The 22,243-nt window shown below is 41.3% G+C and overlaps 1 protein-coding gene across 1 annotated transcript in view; it reads left to right on the top strand.

The window, feature by feature from the left end:
- antxr2a (ANTXR cell adhesion molecule 2a) overlaps positions 1-21,771 on the top strand; it is a 79,739-nt gene extending 57,968 nt beyond the window's left edge. Inside the window, exon 17 of the mRNA XM_041998340.1 lies at positions 19,441-21,771. Within this exon, the coding sequence (XP_041854274.1) occupies positions 19,441-19,479 (39 nt within the window). The 3' untranslated portion in view covers positions 19,480-21,771. The remainder of the gene's footprint in view (positions 1-19,440) is intronic.
- Positions 21,772-22,243: the final 472 nt, after the last annotated feature.

The following is a 22,243-nucleotide window of genomic DNA, read 5'->3' as shown; positions in this document are numbered from 1 at the left end:
TGCGTTGCAGGTTCAAATTTCCTGTGTTCAAGCTTAGTAAAACAAGCGCACACTGAAGAAGGCGGTCAGCATTTATCTAGTATTCTGTTGGCTGGAGGACGTTTGACTGACAGCTCATTTAGCAACCCAGAGAGGATAAAATATCCAAGAGCAGAGAATGTGTGAGGAAACGAGACCAAGCTTGAATGCAGGAGATCTGAACCTGCAACACTAAACTTGAGAAAAGGAGCAGAGTTTTGATAGAAAGAACGATATGTAAAAGAAATCTTGCATTTAAATCGAGCAATTATGCTCTTGATTAAAGACAGGGAAGTACCCCCATATACCTCCTTTCCTATGCATGTACACTAGAGAGAGGACGAACTGAGTGACTGATCACTAAAGAGCTGGCTGCTGAGTTTGGACCATCCTGGAGATGATAGAGATGGAGGAAGGTCGGCTAGTTGTCCAGAAAAGAAGCCGCAGCTTCTACAGTTTCATCTATGGACACCGTGATGGTGTCTTCACTTCTTCAAATTTAAGTCTATTTGTCCTCTTGGCATCCTTTCATTTACACAAATTTTACTCAGTTGAAAGGAAATGTCCATACCTTTACATGTTTCAAAGATTATTTTAAGATTCAGCATCTGAACACAAAAACTACCTGCATTTTTTGTGAGTGTGTAAAAAAACAAGCAGTTGGACCACAATAGCAGATGTCAGTACAGTTTTCTACTCGCCGTTCCTAAGCTGGTAAATCTCAAACACGACTGCAGTTCTGCAGCTCGACAATCCTCACCAGTTCATTGGTGTGAGCATCTGAGCCCAATGTGAACTCTAGCCCAAATGTGACACACTGGCTCTGGCCATATGCAAGCTTTTCACCCCTCCTCCCCGCGCTCGTACTGGTGTTGTGAGTACACGAGTCATGACTGTTGGCTGTGGCAACACTCACATAACCCCTCACAAAAGATCGGGCCAAGCTCCCTCAGCCTAGGCCAAGCCAGGCCGTCTCTGCATAAGACTCTAATTGATTTGATGGACTCGTGTGCCGTTCACACCCCTTTCCCAAACAAACAGTCTGCCCAAGATTTGTCTCCACTGAGACAAAGAGGCAGCGCCCGCCTTCCTCTCAGAAAGCAACATTTTGCGACCGCCTAAGAAGGCAGCGCCGGCCTGCCAAACCTGCTAATTTCACTGCAGGGCCTCGGGGAAGGGTTGAGCTTGCTGTGCAACAATTCATCATGCTGCTAGTCAAGACTCCCACCCCCATCGTTCCACCAACGCCCAGGTCAACTAAAGTTGACTGGAGTTCATAGTTATAATCCTATTTTTATCTCAGCTGAGTGTTAAGAACATTTTAGAAAGGCAGAACAGATTGAGTTGGGCATCCCTGAAAGAAAGCAGACTCCAGATGTTTTTATCTGGAGTCTGCGGTGCCATGTACTACATTTAGTGCATGGCCTGTTTGATTTAGCAGGAAACTCTGTGTACTTAACTCCATATTGGTTTATGTCAAAGCATCAAAAGTAAACTGGAGCTGAGTCTTCTGGGTGTGTCCATGTGTCCATCACTCACAGTACAGTCCACATTATTACACTTGTTTACAGATGGAATTGAGAGTTTTTCCCCCTGTTATACATACCAGTGCTAATGTAGGGTTCAGTAAATTGTGCAGAGAGGCAGCCACATCTGGATTAGAGATGCCATTGGATTAGTGGATGACCATTTTAAATTATGTAATTTTTACACTAAACTGTCTCAGAAACCAAAGAATGCCATTTTGAATGTATTAGTGCACATGAGAGTAATCATAAAGGTGTGTATCAGTGACACATTAAAGTGAGTTTAGAGCTTGTAAAGTAAAAATGAAGATTAAGTTCTTGAGGTCTTCTGAAAGTTACAGGTTTCCCTGTTTGATTATTCACTGCAAGATTCTGGTTAGAGCAGACTGGACTCAGAGCACGAGATAGAACGAGATAGAAAGGAAGCCTCAAAAAGGTTCATGCCAAGTTAAATCTGGAAGGTTTTCTACAATCAACCTTGAAAATTTCCAGACATTTTCTGTCAGGCCTGCAGGTGAAAGTGTAGGGTTTACCCTGCCAGCTAGCTGTTGTTAGCCCACATGTAAGCATGAACTTCGTATTGGTTTCCACTCACTCATCAGTACTACTGACAGTCGGTATGGATATTATTAAAATCGTCATCATGAGCCTATTCAACCATCCTCACTATGATTTCTGCAGCATTCTTTCCACTGTGTGGTGATGTGTGAACAGGCAGCAAGGGACAAACTCAGGACCTGATTATCTGGAGATTTTCTGGTGTTTATTGTAAAGCAGGATGCATTTGAACACATGCTACAGATTTTATAGTGTACTGTCCACCATCACAGAAGATATGATGATGCCTCATATCATACTCTGTCTTCAAGTCTTTGGAGTGTAAGAGTTAGCTGATAGCATGATGAAGGCTCAGTCTCACCCGAAGGCAGCGAGGTGACTCAGCAGCTCTCAGAATGAAGTGAAAAAGGCTCCATAAGCCAAGAAGATGGGAGGATAGTGTGTCGGCATAGTGGACATGCTGAGCAGCGAACAATGACTTAATGGTGAGAGAACACAGGAAATGTTTGTGTTTTTTCTTAAATCCAAAAAGAAGAACTCCTATCTGTTCATTTTTTTTCCTTTGCTTTATTTAATTTTGTATAATTTAAGAACTGGTGGGATTTGAAAGCAGCTGAGTGTAAGACAGCATTCATTTAACTCACTTATTTGGAGGATGAAACATGGATAAAAATACTGTTGCCATGAAGTTGGGAAAGTTGGAAAAACAGAGGACCATACGGGAGATGACCAAACCGTGCTACAGTGCAGTCTGAACATTTAGGAAGTTCGTTAGTAAATCTTAAATGAAGTTCAGGGATGGATTAGTAACAGAGTTTGGATGAAAGCTTCAGAAACTTAAAGATAAACTCAGCTTTTTATTTTTGTAGTCCTAATGTTGGTTAAAATGCAGAATCTTTACATAGTAAGAGATTATTGATTTGTTCAGAGGACGTCATCCAGAGACACTTAAACATGCAAACTGCTCCAAACTTTCTATTACAAGTAAAGGAAACAAAGCTCTGAAATCAGGAAATCAGTTCAGTTCAGTTTGTTAAACAGAAAAGCTTTTCTGACTGAACATTTCTGTATGACCTAAGTATGACAAAAGCCTCTGTTTCAGTTCGGACTCTTTGTTTTCTGTAACTAAACTTTGCACAAAAAGTACGGAAATCTGTGTTCGGTGGATTATTTCTTTGTCTTAATGTTTCTTGGGAATAAATCTGATACTGATGGAAATTCTGTTTATTTCCCCAAGTTTCAAGTAAAATTCATTTGCTAAAACATTTGAAAAACAGCAGATTCTGCTAGTTTGGTGTTTATTGGATTAGATGATATAAGTCTGTGGACTTCAGTCATCCAAACAGGGGTGTCAGTAGCATGTGGACCAACCATCCACAAATGCATTTTCCTTGTAAATGTGGGACCGTTTAAAAGGAAAATTAACGGATTTCCAGTGGTGTAAGATTTATTTTCAAGAATCGTTATTGCAACAAATAAATAGAGCTCCAAATACTCATTTCCTTACGTATTGTGCTGAGTTAATAGGTGGCAAAACGTCCCCTCAGTCTAAAGTTAAACATGCAGACGCATCAGTGAGACAGGAAGTGTGCTTTCACTCAAAGCTGGTGCAAAGAACTCATCATTTCTATAAAAATTATGTTGATAACATGTGTTAAAAAAAGTTTACATTGATTTTCATTCTTTTATATTAATGAGGAAAGCTCACAATAACCATTAATAACATATAAATCTTAATAATGCAGACTTTTTTTTAGGTGATGAAAATTGGGGCAAATATAAGTTCAGGAATATTTGAGCTTTTTTAACATCAGACATCTGTGCTTTTCCTCACGTATTGATTCTCCACATGATTATTATTCACTTCACTTTCCCTGTGACGTGGTGTGAGCTGTGTGTGTGGGTGTGTGTGTGGTAGAAAATGCCTGTTGTTGGTCTACCCCAGTGTGTGTGTTGTTGTTCATGTCTTTTGTGCTCAGGTCACATTAACCCAGTTCTCACAGTTTGCAGTTGGAGTTCAAAACGAAAGGAAACAACAGACACACCAACGCCTCCCTGCAGTCGGCGTAGCTTCAGGCTCCGTCATGCTGTTATACTTCCAGCATCACTGGCCGATGATCACATTATTTACTGCTTGTATTAACATGCGGCATGATAAGCATATTTTCCTCAGTAGAGCTAACAAGATGCTTTATCACCGAGCCGCCGCTCCCTCGCTCGCTGCTGTTTCCACCCTGTTAGTTTACGGCCTCGTAAATAACAACTTTTCTCCAGGTGAGATTTAAAGCTGGAGTTTTTGCTGTAAAATCAGATTTAACTTTGAACAAGAAGAAAGATTTTGGTTGTGAATTATTTTCTTGTGAAGCTTTAGTGTAAATCAGCCTCCAGCTCTGCTTAATAAGCAGAACAGCTTTGGAAAAGACAGCAAAGAAGAACAGAGTTGAGTAAAAATCATCAGCCAGCTTGTGTTAAAAACGGATTTAATTCAAATCTCACTTTTAGGTTAAGATTTATACAAATTTTACCTTCTTAACATCCACTTATCCCCAAAAAATATGTGTATTTTAGGTTTAAAAAACATGACCAAACATTAGTTTATTGTAGAACGAAGACAGTCTGATGCTAAAATGTTTGTCAGGAAACACTTCAAATGCTGGAGAAGGAAGTTTTCTGTCTGTCAGAGTCAAACACCAACAAGGCAAATGATGAAATAACCCGAAATTGTCAGAGAACATAATAACGATGAATTCATCAACCCACTGCACAATTATCTCCTTTGTGTCTGTGATTAGGCTCCACGTCCCATCAGTGCTTGTGTTTTACCTTTGTTGTAATTGCAGTTAATCATGTCAACTGCAGGAGCGCGTCGCGTGTGTCATGGCAGCTCGCGTGGGCGCGTTTAGCTGCAGACCTTCATCTCCTCGTTCGTTGATTAACTCTTAAAGAGGAAGGAGGGCTGTGATCTCTCTTTGTCTGAAGGAGCAGCATCACAAACATTAGAGGTTGATTTTGTTGATTTGGGAATCATTTTTAGTTGTTTTCTTTAAAGTTTTCAGAGCAAACACAAGACTGCAAATCAAAGTGAAACCGACATAAACTCGTTTTTAATCTTTCACATAGAGCTCTGCTGCGGGTCGACCCAGACCAGCCTGCCCTTCCACCTCTCACGGGCGCGAAGCCAAATCCATTTCCTCCTGCATTAGTCTCATCAGGGACTTTTAATATGTGGCACCCTGCAGGAGGGGGCGGGAGCCGCCCTGGCACGTGCACAGCACACACACAAACACACCGCCCCGTCTTGACGGTTCACTCCAATTACTGGCGCTCGCTGTCGCATGGCCTGCATCTCTGCTCAGAGCAGATCGCATGTGACCCCATCCAGCATGCCGCTGGTGGAGGGGGAAAAGGGGGAACCATGCAGGGAACGGGAGCAGTAACACACACACACACACACATTTACTCACAGCAAAAAAAGCTGTTCGATCATTAAAAGGAAGATCAGGACAATCAAAGAAAAAAAAAGGAATCACCTTCCTTCAAAGTAAAGCATTCACAATGTTTGTTTACAAAAGATTTTTTTATATATTTTTAAAATGCTTGCAGATTTATTGAAGGAATTAATGTTGAAACCAAAGATATTAAACACTTTTAGTCAATAAAAAATTAATGATTGATTAAAACGTGTTAATTTTAAAACAACATTTCAAGTAAATTAAATGAAATGAAGTAATAATAAAAAAAAAAACAGATTACTTTGTTTAGTAATTAAGAAGAAACATGAGTGGACAGCTAACAGCTTAACTTGGCTGCGTTAAAATGATTACGATTATTATTGATTCATGACTTTATTTCAAAGTTCAGAAACCAGGAGAGGTGTCAACATCAGCACTAACATGCAGAGGAACCATATGTCTCTGTCTTCACTCTGCAGGAACAAGAAAAGACAGATAAGCTAGTTTTAACTTAGAATGCAGCAGTTTTACAGTCCAGAATATAAAAGATGCTTATTTATCCACTTGTTCACGTCACATTGTTAGGAGGAAGTGAAATGGCTTCTACATGACGCGTCATCCTCACGGTTACAGTTAACTTGTATTTTGATTGTGATTATCAGCGGCTTTTGACTTTCACTGTGTAAAAACCCTGAAGTGTAAGCACCAGCAACCTTCATTTCCATCAGCACAAAGCAGAGAAAGGAAGTATTAGCGGGCGGTGCATTAAAAAGATGCTTGTTGAAAGGGCCGTGGCCTGCAGATACGATGTAAGCTTATGTTTTTACTGCAGTTCTGAGTGTTTGTAGCATCTCTGCTGGCCTCTCTGGGAGGACAGTTGTGGCGATGACGCGTAATTTAAAAGTACAGATGAGCCCACTGGCTCCGTGTGGATGCTGATACACTGTGGCACCCAGAAGGGAAATTAACAAATGGCCTCCTGTTTATTTTGGGGTTGTGTTTGGAGTCTTTGCTCAGAAATGTTGCACATGTTGTCTGAGCTTTTGGGACACAAAACAGCTGTGTGTCCACTGCAGAGCTGGCTGCCTTTATCTTTTTTTTTTTTTAAACATACATTCATCTTTATAAAATTCTTCATGTGTATATATATATATATATATATATATATATATATACCTGTTGCAGGTTAATTCTAATTAATGTCATGGACACACTGTTATATTTTCTTTTCCCAGATTTTACCTGAAAGCATCCAGCCCTTCAGATCTGCCCACCTTTATGCTTAAATCACTTTGAATGCCACTTACACTTTTAGAAACAATGCAGAAGGCTTTCAAAGGAAATACTGTAGGAGTAATCTAACTGTTATTTTCAGGTTAAACAGCTCTGCCTACAAGCATCGGTTCAGCAGTTCCTTCTTATGAAGAGTGTTTTTGTGAATGCATGACGCAGCGTTGGACTAAATGAACGGTCGCCTAACAGGTTGTAAAACGGGCGATCTGCTGGCTCACACAGGGGATCAGGGCAAAGATCCTCTTCCTTGACAGGTGGTGTTTCAGTCAGTCCATTAGCTGTAAACCCTGTTGTCTGACTGGAATGGGTCGACTTGGACGAGTCCTGTTGAAATCACTTCGGCGCATATTAGCAAAGAACAATCTCTCCTCTGTCTGATCCTGATGGCGCTGCTCCTCCCACGGTCTCCCTCTCCTATGATTATTTTATCATTTTAAATTCTTTATGCCGCATTGTCGTGGCACCAGCCCCGCTAGAGCAGAGCGGCACGTTGGCCATACAGCACATTCACACTACAGTTATTTGGACGGCGCTCCGGTGTGGCTCTGTCCCGGTCCCTCGGTTGGATTCTGCTCGTCCATTAGTGCCATCTGTGCCTTCATGCGCCGTCTGTGAGGGCCCCATTGACGCCAAAACGATTGGCATTTCTCTGGAACAACCAGAGGGACCGTGCCCAGAGCTTTTAGCTGCCAATGATGTGCACTTACTCTGACAAAACCAGAGAGGATGGTGGTGGTGGGGGAGTGGAGGCAAGCAGGAGGCCCGGGCAGGAAACAGCTGCACCTACAGTCCTGCTGCTTCCATGTACCAGCTTCAAATGCCACTTATCCCTGCAACAACAGACACATAATGCAGACTCAAAAGGTGTTTCGTGATTTACATTTTGGACTTGTAGCTGCTACTGTTTTGCATAATGAGAGCGAACAGTGAGCAGGTAACAGAGCAGAGCCTGCTGACCAGTCAGTTCATCCTCGTCATGAAGAGGCTCAACTCAATTTCCTGTTTTCTGATTGCTTTATGTTCAGAAGGAGTGGATGTTACGTCAAACCAGTACGCTCTGACCAAACAACGTCAGTAGTATTTTAGGATAAGATGAACTGAAGTGCAGCGCAGACATGTATCCGAATGTCTGGACCTACAGTAATCCTGCAGAAGGGGGTGTAAGCAGCTTTCCAGCTCTGCAGAAGTAAACACTGAGATGAGTTCTGCCAACTGTCTGAACAATTCAATATTTTAAAATTCTCTGAAAAGTTGAAGTTCATGAAGTATCAATAAGTAATGTAGAGAATAAGGAGAAATCTCTGTATGCCTGGGACAAAGCTGAAAACAAGTAGCAGCTATATTAAGGCCCTCAGGGGCCACAACATTAAAAACCAGATTGTGGAAGAAAAATGACGTCCTCTAGTCCAGTGGTTCCTAACCTGTTTTCACCTGGGACCCCCTTTATCCAACTACCAAAAAGCTTTGGACCCCTCGATTGCCTCGAGTTGAACCCATGCTTGTTTTTATGCTTTCATTAGCTGCTTTTCACCACAAATGATGCATTATGGTTGACTTTTTTTTTCTTTAAGACAAGGACGACTCATCTTCTGTGTGGCATCTGTCAGACGTGTCTCATTAATAAAATGGTCAAACTTAATGTCCTAGGGCTCCCAAAGCACCGATTCCATGTGAATGAAACACCCAAATGATAAAACACTGAACTCATCTCTGCATGGACAGGTCTTTCATTTCAAAGATACTGGACCAAACAGTGAGGGTGCTCTTTTGGGGACCTCCTTGGGGATCTAGGAACCCTAGTTTGGGAACCACTACTCTAGTCTTAACTGTGTGGAAACCGTGGACATCTTTCCCAGAGAAAGATTTGCTGATTTCAGCAAGACAAACTACAATAGCATGACTTTGAAGTTAAAAGTCCAGCTGCTAACCAGCTGCATGGACCCGTCGCCTGTTATGAAATTAAGGTTATAAAGTTGATTGTTGCTGCGTTCAGATTCAGTAAAAAAAAATCCACGTTTTCATCATCTCATCTCAGCTTTTTTCTGGAAAAAGTTAAACATTTTCCACCAAAATTCAGATGTCAGTAGTGATCGGTTGTTTAATCAGCTTTAAACACAAAATCTTTCTGTGCTTCTTTTATTAAAGCCAAACATTATCGGATGTATTTTTCTTTATTTTTATTTCATTTATTTTTCACCTTATGCAGCGATATATTAAAGAAAGGGAGGAAAAGAAAAAAGCTGAAATCATAAAGATGATACGAGATGAAGAATTTAACCTTTTTCTTTGCCTTCAGTTTGTCTTTTCTGGTAAATTCTGGTCTTTTCTGCAGTAAATGGGAGCCAGCGAGTCTCTGACCGTCTGCAGACCATATGCTGCTGCCTGCTCGCCTAACTTTTTACTGCAAGCTGTCACTCACTCCCTCTCTGCTCCCAGGGTTAGTCAAGTAGGCATCAGAGCCTGATTACCCAGCATCCACCAGGCTATCTGCAGTCAGGCTATACATTCATGTTGCTGTTTGTAAATATGCTGTTTGTGAAGATGCCGGATTTTTATTTGATTCATTTTGGCGCCGCTTTGCTTTGTCGGTGACGACTGACTGAAGGAGCGTTTACAGCCCAGACTTTGCATTGCAGATCACTTTTAATATGGTTGCAGATGGGAGTCATAAATGTGTGTTTATTAAACATTAATAGATCTTTACATCAGGTGTGGAGCTGCACAACAAATTAGCTAAACGCGTCTATTTAAGCAACATTTTTAATTTTTCTGCCAGTCACAGAAAAAAGAACATTTCAAGAAAATATGCCAGTTTAAAGAGTTAAATCCTAACAAACCCCATGTCTGCATACCAGCTGCAGGATCCCCTAGTTAGCCAGATTTGATGTGAAATTGCTTGTTGGTTAACAGACCAGAAATGCAGAATAAGGGGAATACAAGCAAAGGTCAGAACTTACATCTTACACCTTTACTGGGTCATAACATATGATTGTAGTAGAAATGAAGTGTGCATGGGTGGATATGTATTTATTTTAGACTTACATTGTTTTTAGTCAGGCATTTTAGTGGATTTTACCTGATCCAAGTGCTGATTTTCTTCTTGATTTTAGATTTAGTTTCTGGTGGAAACTGGAAGTTTGGCCCAATGTTCAGTGACAGATTGAGTGTCATGTGTTATTTGTTTTTACATTATTTAATTACTAGAATTTTACATTACTTTGTTTTTTACACATTTTCATTACGTTCATTCAGTGCAATGGATGTTTCCTCACCGGCCACTTTATCAGGTCCACCTTGCTAGTGCAGGGTTTCCTCCAGAACTGCCTTAATTCTTGGTGTAATAGCTGGACTTGACCAAATCACACACTGCTGCATCCATGATGAGAATCTCCCGTTCCACCACATCCCAAAGCTGCTCTGTTGAACTGAGATCTGGTGGCTGTGGAGGCCGATGTTCTATTGTAAAAAGCAGTCTCGTTTGGTCCTTCATGATAACCTTTATTAACACTGTAAACACAGCACGAGGCCGAACTGCTGCAGTTACATTAACAGATAGAAACACTATAGTTTATTCAGCAGGCAGTCTGCTTTTCAGAGAAATCTGACAGATTGTGTCATTACAAAAATAATAAAAGCGCCCTCCAAACTGTCCTGCAGCATGTTTTTATAGCTGTACTCAGCCCCTAACTCTGCCTTCACAGTCAAACAAGCAGCTCCACTTTGTTTTGGTTTGTTTTTCACACAACAGCAGCTCAAGGTCCAGAAAGAATATGGATCTACGGTTGATGAAGAAGACTGTACTTGTACGGTAGCTCTCTGGGTTGGTCTGAACGAGGCCAGAGTCTGAATGACAGAACACAGGATCCCTTATTTAAGAAAGGCTTAAACAGACTGAAGGATGTAGATAGACCTCTTTGCACTATCAACAGTTGCTATCAACATTTGTCTGCTCTTTTTTTTTTAGATTAACAGCCACATGTACCCAAAATCTTCATCAGAGGTCTGCACAGGACCTCAAACCCCATCCAGGACCTTAGCACTCTTCATCAGCCTGAATGGGATGAAATCCCTGCAGCCAGATTTAAATATCGAAGAGAAAGCTGTTCCGGCAGCATTGTTTTGTGGAAATTGTCTCATTTCCAAATACTTTAAGCTTAAACCAGTATTTCCTGTACTTGTTTTATAACCCATTGCACTGGTGTGTTTACTGTATATAGCTGGAAATGAAGTGCAGATGGAAACTATTCTCTGTTTTGGAACTGGAAACAGAAATCATATCTTGTTTTCCAGCATTTTCCTGCTAAACTTCACAGTAGTGAAGTTACAGTTTTTTTTCTCTCTCTTCAGTGTACCTTATGTGCTTGTATAATCTTTATTCATCTCTTTACAATCTGTAGAAATGCCCAAGTTGTCAGCGAGCATCATGTATTTGGCCGAGTCTCAGGTGGCTCTGATTTCCCAGCAGGCCAGATGGCAGCTCTGTGTGGGCAGTGCGTGTGTGTGGACGAGGGGCTGCGCGAAGAGGGCCAGCAGCCTCGTGGAGGGAGGATTGCTCACACTCTGGCTCTCTCCTCTGTCCCTGTGCAGCTGTGCTTCTAACTCCAACTTGAACTTTTAATGTGTTCAATATGTGGCAGAGGACTTTGAGTAAAACAGAACACATGTCTGGTGGCTGAGGCCTGACAGTCATGGACTTGGAGGGGACCATGAGACTGCGTGGAGTTGTGTGTGTTTTTTTTTTTTTTTTTCTTTTTTCTTGACTTGTGAAAGTCTGGTGCTTTCAGACTGCAGAGCTATTAACTTGCAGAAAGAATAGTTTGCAGTTGTTTAGCAAAATGATTATTATTTTCTTTTGCTTCAGTTTGATCCTTGTTGAGTTTAAACAATGATTTAAACCAAAGAAAAGACTAATAAACAGTCATACTGAGCTCCAGGTTAGGTTTTCCTCTCTGATAACAGATCCAGATTTTCTCCCAAATTCTTAAACATTTAAAACCCTTGACGAGTTGAGCCATGTAATGATCAACCTGCGGGCAATAGTGGCCCATATCGGATTTTTTACTAGAGTCTGAGCTGGGGCTGGGTATCGTCACTAAATTCCTGAATCGATTTGATTCACAACAGCCATTTTGTAACATCACTTATTTTTCTTGAATATTAAAGAGATTCTCAGGTAACACTGATTGCATTTACTTGACAATCAAAATCAGTTATCTGGGAGTAATCAGATTACTGTAATAATCTGATTTGACACATCTACATGCATTTCTGAAATAACAGAACAATACAGTGTTTCCCAGATTCACGGCCAGAAATGGTGTGATGGAAAAAAAGCCTACACAGAATAATGCAGCGGTAACTAATTTACATCCACGGCGCCACACCGGGGCTAGGGGGTGCTACAGCCCCGTGATAAATCTGTGTAGCCCCATTAAGCCCCCCCAAGAAATTAGATTATAAAAAATATAATTATGAACCAAGACCCTTGATGTCCAGAAGATTATAGACTCGTTTGCACTTAACCATAACAATAGACGCATCGTCCTCCTGTAAAACAACTATGGTGAGTTTTTTTCCTGACGTTGCGATCATAGACTGATTGTGACAGATTTGATGTGATGACGTGACATTGTTACATTGTAACGAATGCGCAGAACGTGGCATGTATTTTTGTTTGCAGTATTGTTCTATAATCATCCATACTGTGATGAGCCAGTTCATTTTACGCTCTTCTTCGTGTGTGCCTAATTAACAGGTACGGAGTGTTGCACTTCTCGCTGTGGCTTTGGTATTATTATCTCCATTTTTTACCATGTTGTGGTCCGAATCATTAGATACAAATTGTTTGCACTTCTCGTTGCGCCTGCACTGTGTAGTATGTTAAATTTATCTCGCAATCAGTTTAATTTCTTAAGTTATGTTGTGATCCGAGGCAATAAAAGCAATGCATAGTTGATTTCATTAATTATACATGTAGAATAAATGCGTTTGTTGCATTCTGTATGTGTTGCTTGTTTATCACATGGTCGCTGTCTGGTGCTGAATCTTGCACCTTTCCACGTGAAAACATTTTTGCCGTTGCTTTGTGGCTCGTTGTAGGCCTGGTTATTTTGCTGAATGTTCTTTGGCTAATTCAGTTAAATTGCTGTGTATCTTAGCCACTTTTATTGAAAAAATCGATAACCTATGTATAAAGTTACCTAAGTCATGGAAATCTGTTATTTTCTTAGCACCCCCACGTATTGGTCAAGTCCCTCATTAGCACCAGGAGAAAAAAAATCCTGGCGCCGTGCCTGCTAATTTATCTAATTAATTGCTTTAAAATTTTTAACTCATTCAGCTCATGTGCAGCATCCGTCATTATGACATCGAGACATGGAGGTGTCTACAGGTAAGATGGAAAAAGACTCGGCTGACTCTGTGCATGGATTTGAGGGCGTCACACTCGTGGGGCATGAGGAGCACTTTTCCTGCATGAAAAAAAAGAAAAACTTTACACGTAATTTTGCACAAACGTCACTTCTCCGGTCGTTTCTGTTTGCTGCAGCGCACCACGGCAGTCTTCTCCTCCCCCTTCCTCTCCTGTTGTGTATCATGACGGCTGGCGGTGATCAGCTGATCAGCTTTTCTGTCTCTCTTGATGCGTTGGTTCAAGGTTCAGTTGAGAAGCAGGAAACTAGCAGTTTGTGGTTCACAGGGCACAAAAGTATTGTTTTTGGACACGCTAGCAGTAGTAAGCTAAACTATCAGTCTCATGTCAATCAGATCCATGTCACTGTCACATGAAGCTGAACAATGGAAAAAGTTGATAACAGCAGCCTATTTTAGTAAGATATTGTTTTATTTCATATAACTTGTCAGCATTCATGAGGTTTGCTAGTGAAACAGCTCTAAAATCTACTAGTCATCAGACAGCCATGCGTTAAACAGCAAAAAGAAACAAGGGGACGTCTTCTCAAAGTCACTGGTGCTGTGCAGATGATCGAGACACAGTTCTGATCTTTTATGGGCCATGAATGTGGTGAGAGAACTTATGAACAGGTTCTGAGATACAAACCAGAGCAGATCCCTTCTTTAATAAAGTAGCTGACAGGTGGTAGAAAGGATTTATGCTTCAATTATGCAGGGGCGGGTCTAGAAATTAGAGGGCCAGGTAGGGGCACCGACCAGGAAAATCTCCACCTGCTTTCTAGAACATGACGATGAGTTCACTGGACTCCAACGGCCTCCACAGCCACCAGATCTCAGTCCAGTAGAGCAGCTTTGGGATGTGGTGGAACGGGAGATTCTCATCATGGATGCAGCACCTGTGTGATGCTGTCATGTCAATATGGAGGAAAACATCAGAGGAATGTTTCCAACACCTTGTTGAATCTAAGCCTCCAAGAATTAAGGCAGAGTTCCAACCTGGTACTGGTGAGGTGGTGCTGAGTTTATTCTGGGTGTTCCCACTTCTGAAAAACTTCAAAAACAGCTTTTCATACAGCTGTTCAAGTAGAATCAAAGGAGAACATGACAAACGTACATCTAATGGAGAGAGAAACATGCACCGCTGTATCCGCTTTGCAAATTTACTCCTCAGCTCAGAGATTTTTATCAAAACAACAGACAAGTGTTAGATTGAAGGATGAATTTTGCAGTAGCCCTGTTGCTGTTGGAGTAAGTAAACCCTAGCTTAACTAAGCTACTGTATGGGCTGCAAAGCTCCAATGTGAAAGAAAAAAAGTCTCTGTTCTGGTAATAAAATCTTTCAAAGCCTGTAGCTTATCACTGCAAAATAAGCATCTTGCAACTGGATTACAACTCTCGTGCTTTGCAAGTGTTTTCACACTATGGTCCAGATGGGAGATTCATTCTGTAACCTCAGTGGAAGCTGCTTCCATGCATGTTTTTTTGTTTTCGATATTGTAAATATGACACACTATATAATCAATTAATACATCGAGCCAATACAAACATTTGGAAAGGAGCTAATACTCGATCAGCTGTGTTTATTTCCTGGTAGTTGTTGTTTTTTTCTCCCAAAAACTCTGATGAGTCTGAGGAGTCTCATCGCAAACTTGTTCTGATTAAATAGACACAAGTTGTAGATTTGTCTAGCTCTCGAATCATAAATTATTTCTGGGTTATTTACTAATACATAAAAAAGGAAAGCAAGAAAATATGTATGTTAAAGGATGGGAGGTTCAAACCCTGCATGTTGCCCGAATGTTTTATCTAATTTGAAGTTGTGAACCATCAGATTTGGATTAGATTCAGCAGCAAAAAGAAAATCTAGTGTCAAGTTGCAGCCTTCAGTATAGCCTGCTCACTAAAAGCTTCTCTGGTGCTGATAACGGGGACAGTGTGCAGTGTGGTTATTTTCCTGGATGACTGAGTGATTGTGTGCACATGACTGGAGCTGTGCACCCGATGCATGCACGTATGATGAAAGCCAGCAAGCTAGCCGGTGTTTCCTGAGGTTGTGTTAGATTAACCTGCCTTTCAAGCATTAATTGCACCCCTCGTACTTTCCGTAATCCTGATTTTAGGAAATGGAAAAGTTGGTACACACACTGTAAATATTCAAGTTCTAAGTGGGAAAAGTGGGAAAAGTCAGCTGGTTTTCCCCCTAAAGTTGGGTTTCCGACTCTTCGAAATCCAACATGGCCGCCCTGTGTATAAAAAGTGGTGAAAGCAGCGATAAATAAATAGTTCTTAGCACATCTGGCAGATTGAGTCTGAACAAATGAAATTCATTTCATCAGCTGAGATAAAATCACCACAAAATCTGCATTTCATTCTTTTTATGATGTCATTATGATAAATACTGGCATAACTCAAGGTTATTTCCTGATCAGTGAAAACAGCAACAGCTGGGTTTTCTGACTCTCAGCTAACCCAGAGGTGACATCATTCCCAGATCGGACTTCTAACGTCCAAGGCTTCCAGAAACAAAACAATATTCCTCGGTAGATTTACTTTATATTCCCCTAACACCTGCAGGGGTTCTTATTGATCCAGTGGTATCCCTCTGGTTTTTGATGGAGCGAGTTTAGTCGCCACTCTTGGTTTCAGAGAGCTGCAGCTCTGGGGAACTCGAGCTGCTTCAGGTGTGACGCTGCAAGAGAACCAAGAATCACACAAACACTTAAATATATAAATTAATAAAAAAAGCTCACAAAGGATTCAGGGTCTGTGTTGAACCTCATGGAAAATTTTATCAATCAGTTTAATTTTCTATCACCGTTCTATATTTCTATTTGCCTGAGCAGGAAGCTGGAGGAGTGTCTGTAATGAATCTTATTAATCATCATGCTTCCTCTAACCCCTCCCCATCCTCCTGTTGTCGCTTCACTTCTCCATCTCTGCACCTGACTCATCCACCCGTCTATCTGCAGTCACGCTCCCGTCCATCTGATGAGATTCCACTGACGTTCCGTGCTGACATATTCAGACTCTTGCTCTGCCGCTCCGGGTGGCACAGGTGGGCCTCCGTCTCTCCAACATGGCCCGGTTACAAGGCGGCTCTTCCTGCCAAGTCAGGCCCCCGTTCAGCCGGGGAACAGGGGAGCTGGAATGGGTTTGACCGTATTGTGCTGCACCTGCTTTGCCCCTCGCACCAGATATCCCTGCTCCTCCCGCCTCCACCCACCCCTGCCATCCTGCCACCCCCTCCCCCCACCGTAAAACCCGTAAAATCCACTGAACTTAGCCGCTCTGATGGCCGCAGCCAAAACAGCATCTGATGTGCCTTATTTGTTGACTGTGTGAGATTAGATGCAGAGGGTACACGTCGAGGGGCTTACCATGCACCCCTCCACCAGACACCCACCAAGCCTTGCCAAATAATGAGAAATGGAAGATTCTCCAGCTTGTCTAAAGCCCTCGTCACAGTCGGTCCGTGCACACTTGTGCTCCCAGAGCCAGACTGTGGAGCAGATACTGTAAGAGCTCCTGCAGCAGAGGGGCTGGCTGCTGACGGAGGCGGCTCAGGAGCCAACATGCTGGTCAGGCTGGTCTATAATACCTCAATGGGAAGCGTCCACCTTGGCTGTTTGTGCAAGAATGTGCTTTTGTGTTTTGTAAGGAAAGGGAATTAAGCAGGTGCAGCTCAAATATGTGCACACATCAGATGAGCAAATAAGTAATTTCAAATCAAATTCTGCACCGGATGCAACTTTTTTTTATTCCGCCTTTAGATCTGAAGCCACGGTTGGAGTCTAAATTTTAGACACGGCTGGTAAACCAGCAGGCGGATTTTTCTGCAGGAATCCAAACCTGCACTGATTGGATAAAAACAACTAATGCTGCATGACTTTAATAAAAACTTACTTTTCTTTATTTATTTAACTTCAATCAAGAGAATGTTGAACCAGCTGAAATGAATTGCTTCCATTTGAATTAAGTTTATCCAGTTAATTTATTAAGTTAGTTGAACTCCACAGTCTGACGAGTCGAATCATTTAGTTCCAGTTGTGCAAAGACTGATGGCAAATATATAATTAGCAGCAATTGGACCTTTTATGATTGCTACCCTACATTTTTATGTGCTTTTCTGCCTGTTGTGTTTATATTTAGAGCATGCTGGGATGTTTTGTTCTGTTTGAATGTTAGTTTGCACCATGAGTGTGAAGGACTAAGTAATCACTTCATCCTGCTTCTGTGTGGACTTCATAATGTTTGTTATTTAGAACTAATAGTTTGTTTTATTTGTTATTTTTGTTAGGACAGTACAGGGAGAGAAACCCACCACCACCCAGCCACGGTGACTGAGTTATTAATAACATATAATAATACTGTTTTGTCTCAATTCTTTTTGCTGCATTAAAATACTAAAATATAAAGTGGAGTTCTACCTGCATCGGGAAAACAGATGCAAATGAGCTTTTTATCTTTAATCCGGCATGTTTACATCTGTTTTTATAGATCTTCATTAATGTCCACTGTCCCTGTCAAATAAACATAAAATACAAAATGCAGTTTAAATACTTTATTTCTATGCTGTTCTAACCAGTATAATGTGAATATCAAGTTACTTTGGGTTAAATTGAATATTTTGTTTGGAATAAGTGAAGGCTTTCAGTCTACTTTCCATGGAGCCGAGTCAGAGATTCAGATTGTTGTAAGAAATTAAATTTTTGTAAAGTAAGTCTGCCTTTAAACTGTCAATTCGAAGAAACTTAAGTTGGATCAATTTAATTCAATCACTTGTTACTGTTTAAACCATTTAGGTTTGTTCAGCTCTTCTCCTTTTACAGAGCCGCATGAAAAGCATCATCATATAAAAGTTATTTTACTCTGACAAGATGTCGTCAGTGATTAAAGAATCGGACTAAGATCGGGGCAGAAAGATTTCAGTATGTAGAAAACAAGAGTCAAACTCTTGTAGTTACCCAGAATGCTCAGCTTTTACCTAATTTATTTGTTTTTTAAGCTGAGGATATTTTCTCTGTCTGAAGTTGTGGAGTTGCGCCCTGCACAGGAACACAACCTAAAGCTTTGAGCTTTGAATGTTGGGGCGCTTTCCACCCGACCCCATGCTGTTTGTGCACCACATCATCCTCCTGAACTTCAGACCTAAACCAGAGAAAAATGGGAGAAAAAGTTTTTGTCTTATCTGAAGAATTCTTCCTCAGTGGTTCCAGAGCAGGTCCTGTTCCTCAGATCAGAGTTGCTAGATTCTTCCTCACAACACAGCGAGTCGTTAGCAGGTTAAAGAGATGCAGAAGGAGCGCTCTCTGTGTGTGTGTGTGTGTGTGTGTGTGTACTTGTGTGTGTGTGTGCGCGCTGAGTGAGCTGTCGAAGCCGACAGGCTGCTGAGGATTCGCTGTGCGAGAGCTCCCTCTTGGTGCCAGTCGGCCTACTGTTGATGAGCAGGCTGCTGCTGGACAGGGAGGCACACACACACACACACACATGCATGAGCTGAGAACATGCACAATAAAGAAGTCTCCAATTTTTCTGGATTATTTAAATTTTTTTTTATATATTTTCAGGAAATTCTGCCACGGATTCTCAGACTGGTGAAAAAAAAGAAAAAAAAAAGCTGAATGTGGAATTTATTTCCTTGAATCCATTAATTTATCAGAAATCTGTGTGATTGATTATGTAAATGTTCCACTTGCTTGTTCGTTGTTGTGTTGTTATTCTGGTATCATATTTTTCCTTTTTACACCGTGGACAACATTTAATAATAAAACAGTTCCCCTGTTTATTTTTCTTTTATATACCTATTTTATATCTTTCATTTATACTATTATAAAAAAATTATATTCATAAATATAATTAAATAAGATCCCATAAAAATTTCATTATTATTTATTTTATTAGTGTGAACAATTTTTCTTTAGCATAAGCAACAGTTGTAAATAAAATATAAATTACCTGCATGAATTTTAACCTGCTGTGCTTGTGTCAATTTTAAATATATATTTATGTGTATATGTGTGTGTGTGTATGAATAGATAGAATAAAATTATTCTAATCGTTTATCTGATTTTTTTCTATTAGAATAAGCCATTTATTTATTTCACATTGGCAAATTTAAAGAAGTTAAGAGTGAAATCTGAACTGAAGTGCAGAAGTTTAAACGCCCTCTCTGTGTGTTTCAGGGTCGGTGTGTTAACTTCAGCCGTGTGCAGCATCAGTAGAGGACAAACTGCTGCGTGGAGGCGAGCGAGTGCCGATCGCTGTGGACCAGAGGACAGTTTCAGGGTTGTTGTGTAAAGATGTTTAATTTTGCAGCTGAAACCACTTCGTTTTCCTCTCTCTCTTCTCTCTTCTTCGTCTTCCACATCACGAGGCGACATGTTAATATTCAGATTTTTAATCATTAACTTATTTACTTTCTGTGTATGAAACCAAATGTTCTTCTTGTTTTTTTTTTTGTTTGTTTTTTTTGTTTAAAACAAGAGAAAAGTCAGGGCGCCCCAGAACACGGCACTCAGAGTCGGTTAGCTTCTCATGTGCACCAAAGGCTTAACATATTCTGACCATATTGTGCCTTCTGTGAGAAACCTAAATCCATGGACACAGACGGAAGCTATCTTTAAAAAAAAAAAAAGAAAAAAAAGAGGCTATTTGCCGTTGGCATGGAAGTGGGAATAATCCCAGTGGGCCTCACAAGTGCAGAAGTCCGTTGCCTTTTGGCAATGTCTCATCAGGACTCCTCTCCAACTTCAGCGGCGCCGGATGCCCGGCGGCCGCCCTTTGACTGGCTTCTCCTGTCATTTTTATCACTGAGAAGTGCACACGCATGACAAATTGAAGACAGGATGCCCCAAGGTACTGGAAGGCACCAAGACTTTGCCCTTTAGTTTTTTTTTTTTGGTTGTTTTTTTTCCCCCCGTTTTTGAAGACACCTTCCTTTCATTATGCACTCGGGACAAGGAAATTAATAGAGCGTTATCCGACCGCAGGACAGCCTCCTGACCAGGGCGAACCCCAGCTACGTTTGAGGGATTGATGCCTTCAAGACCTTGACATGGCGCTTGGTGTTTTTTGCCCCTGTTTTCCAGACCAGTCTGCTCTCTGCTCACTAAGGCGTAGCACATCACGGCCGATAAACAGGCCTATCAGATAAGACTTAAGCTACAGATCCAGCCTCGCCCCTTCGAGGTGTCCGCCTCAATCCTCCGAGGGCTCCCGGCCTGCGTCGCAACTTGCCGCTTCGCTCAGCACCAGAATATCCAAGTTTAATTAAAATAATTAAAGGCAACAGCAAGCAGCAGCCTGTGAAGACTTGGCTGTCTCTTTTTTATGCCTTTTGACTTTGAATGACCTATTACTGCGTTATTCACCGGAAAAAAAAAAAAAAGAGGACAGTGCGCCATGGTGACGGTGCACCATGTCCACAACACAAACCCAAAGCAACGGATGCGACGGACGGATAAGTATTGTTCATTTCCAGAAATTATGTCCAACCCCCCTCTTCTCCCTCCACCCAAATCCCAAAAAGCAGGGGATATGTATTTCTATATATTGTGGACTTCTCAAGCGCGCTGTCATGACGCCAATCCCAAATGATGTTAGTGTGAGCGGAAACACTGTGGGGGAGGAAAAGGGGGCAGCAGCTGAAGAAAAAGGCTCGAATGATCCAGTCACTTCGGATACCGTACTTCAGATGCAAAATGGATATTCGAGTCGAAACCTGACAAAGCGTGCCGGCTTTGACGGGAAGCGGTATAGACAATGACCAGTGGCTGGGTCAGTGGGATGTCTCTGTGCAAGCAGGGAAGCTTATCAAATGACACTAAAAATAAGTTCAACAACCATCAAGTTTGAGGGGGGACGTGGGTGCGCGCCTCGCATTCGGAGCGGCGAGCAAACTCACCGGTCTAATTATTATTCCTTTGTTTCCCGATCGGAAGGATGAAGAATTCCCCAAATCCAGTCCTCAGGGTACGCTGGTGCTTCTGCCCGCTTTCAACACTTTGAGCCTTTGACATCATTTTTTGCAGGTTTGACATTTAACGTGACGTCAGGTGAAATTTTACCTCGTCTTTGTGTCCCAAGCAAGAGCAAAGGAATTTACTCTCCGCTCCTCTCCACACATCAACACACACCATGGCAGTTATTTTAACACATGTACTTTTTCTTCTTTTTTACAAAAAAAGATTTTTTGGCTTTGATAAAAAATGTATTTTTCCACCTTTATTCAAATATTTCACATTTTGATTGTAATTTAGATTTTTTTCTGCTCAGTTTTAGTCTCACAGATTTGCATGTTTTCCTGCTTTTGCACTCCCATCTGTTCATTTCATGTGCAAAATGTTTTTAATTTATCATTTTATCCGATTTAAGATTGTAGCTCTTTTTAATGTCCATGTAGCACCTTAAAGTCCCAGTTTGAGCCGCACAAATCTGCACGTTTCAAACTGAAATACCAAAAAAAAAAAAAAAACATTCTACTGGTTTTACACTGTTTTTCTGTTACTGTTTTACTCTGCAAGCTGTTGTGTCAATTATACAAATAACCAAAAGTATACAGAGTGTGTTTTTAGTCTTTTTCCTCCTCTGTGTGTCTGTTTTTAACACGTGTGTGCTGGTAGGGGTGGACACGCTAAAGGGGATCTTTAATTGGGCCCTTGCAGATTTATAAGGCCCGACAGGGAACACGATTATATGCTCTGTGTGTGTGTGTGTGGACAGATAACTGGACAGTGTGTAGCATCTCCCCCTATGAAGTCAGTTTCCGGAGGCCACACACGCATACACACACACTTCTACACACATACACACAACCCCTCTGAGCTCTTCAACGCCCCAAAAATGAGGTCTTACATTTAGTGAAAAATATGCGCTCACACACCTTCTGCTTTGTCCACATTTGCTTGCTGTGACAAGATGCCAGCTGAAGTGTGTGTGTGTGTGTGTGTGTGTGTGTGTGTGTGTGTGTGAAGATACTGAGGCCCC

Source organism: Melanotaenia boesemani, chromosome 11 (assembly GCF_017639745.1).
Source record: "Melanotaenia boesemani isolate fMelBoe1 chromosome 11, fMelBoe1.pri, whole genome shotgun sequence".
In the NCBI taxonomy this organism is placed as follows: domain Eukaryota; kingdom Metazoa; phylum Chordata; class Actinopteri; order Atheriniformes; family Melanotaeniidae; genus Melanotaenia; species Melanotaenia boesemani.
This window is presented reverse-complemented; position numbering and strand designations above follow the sequence as displayed.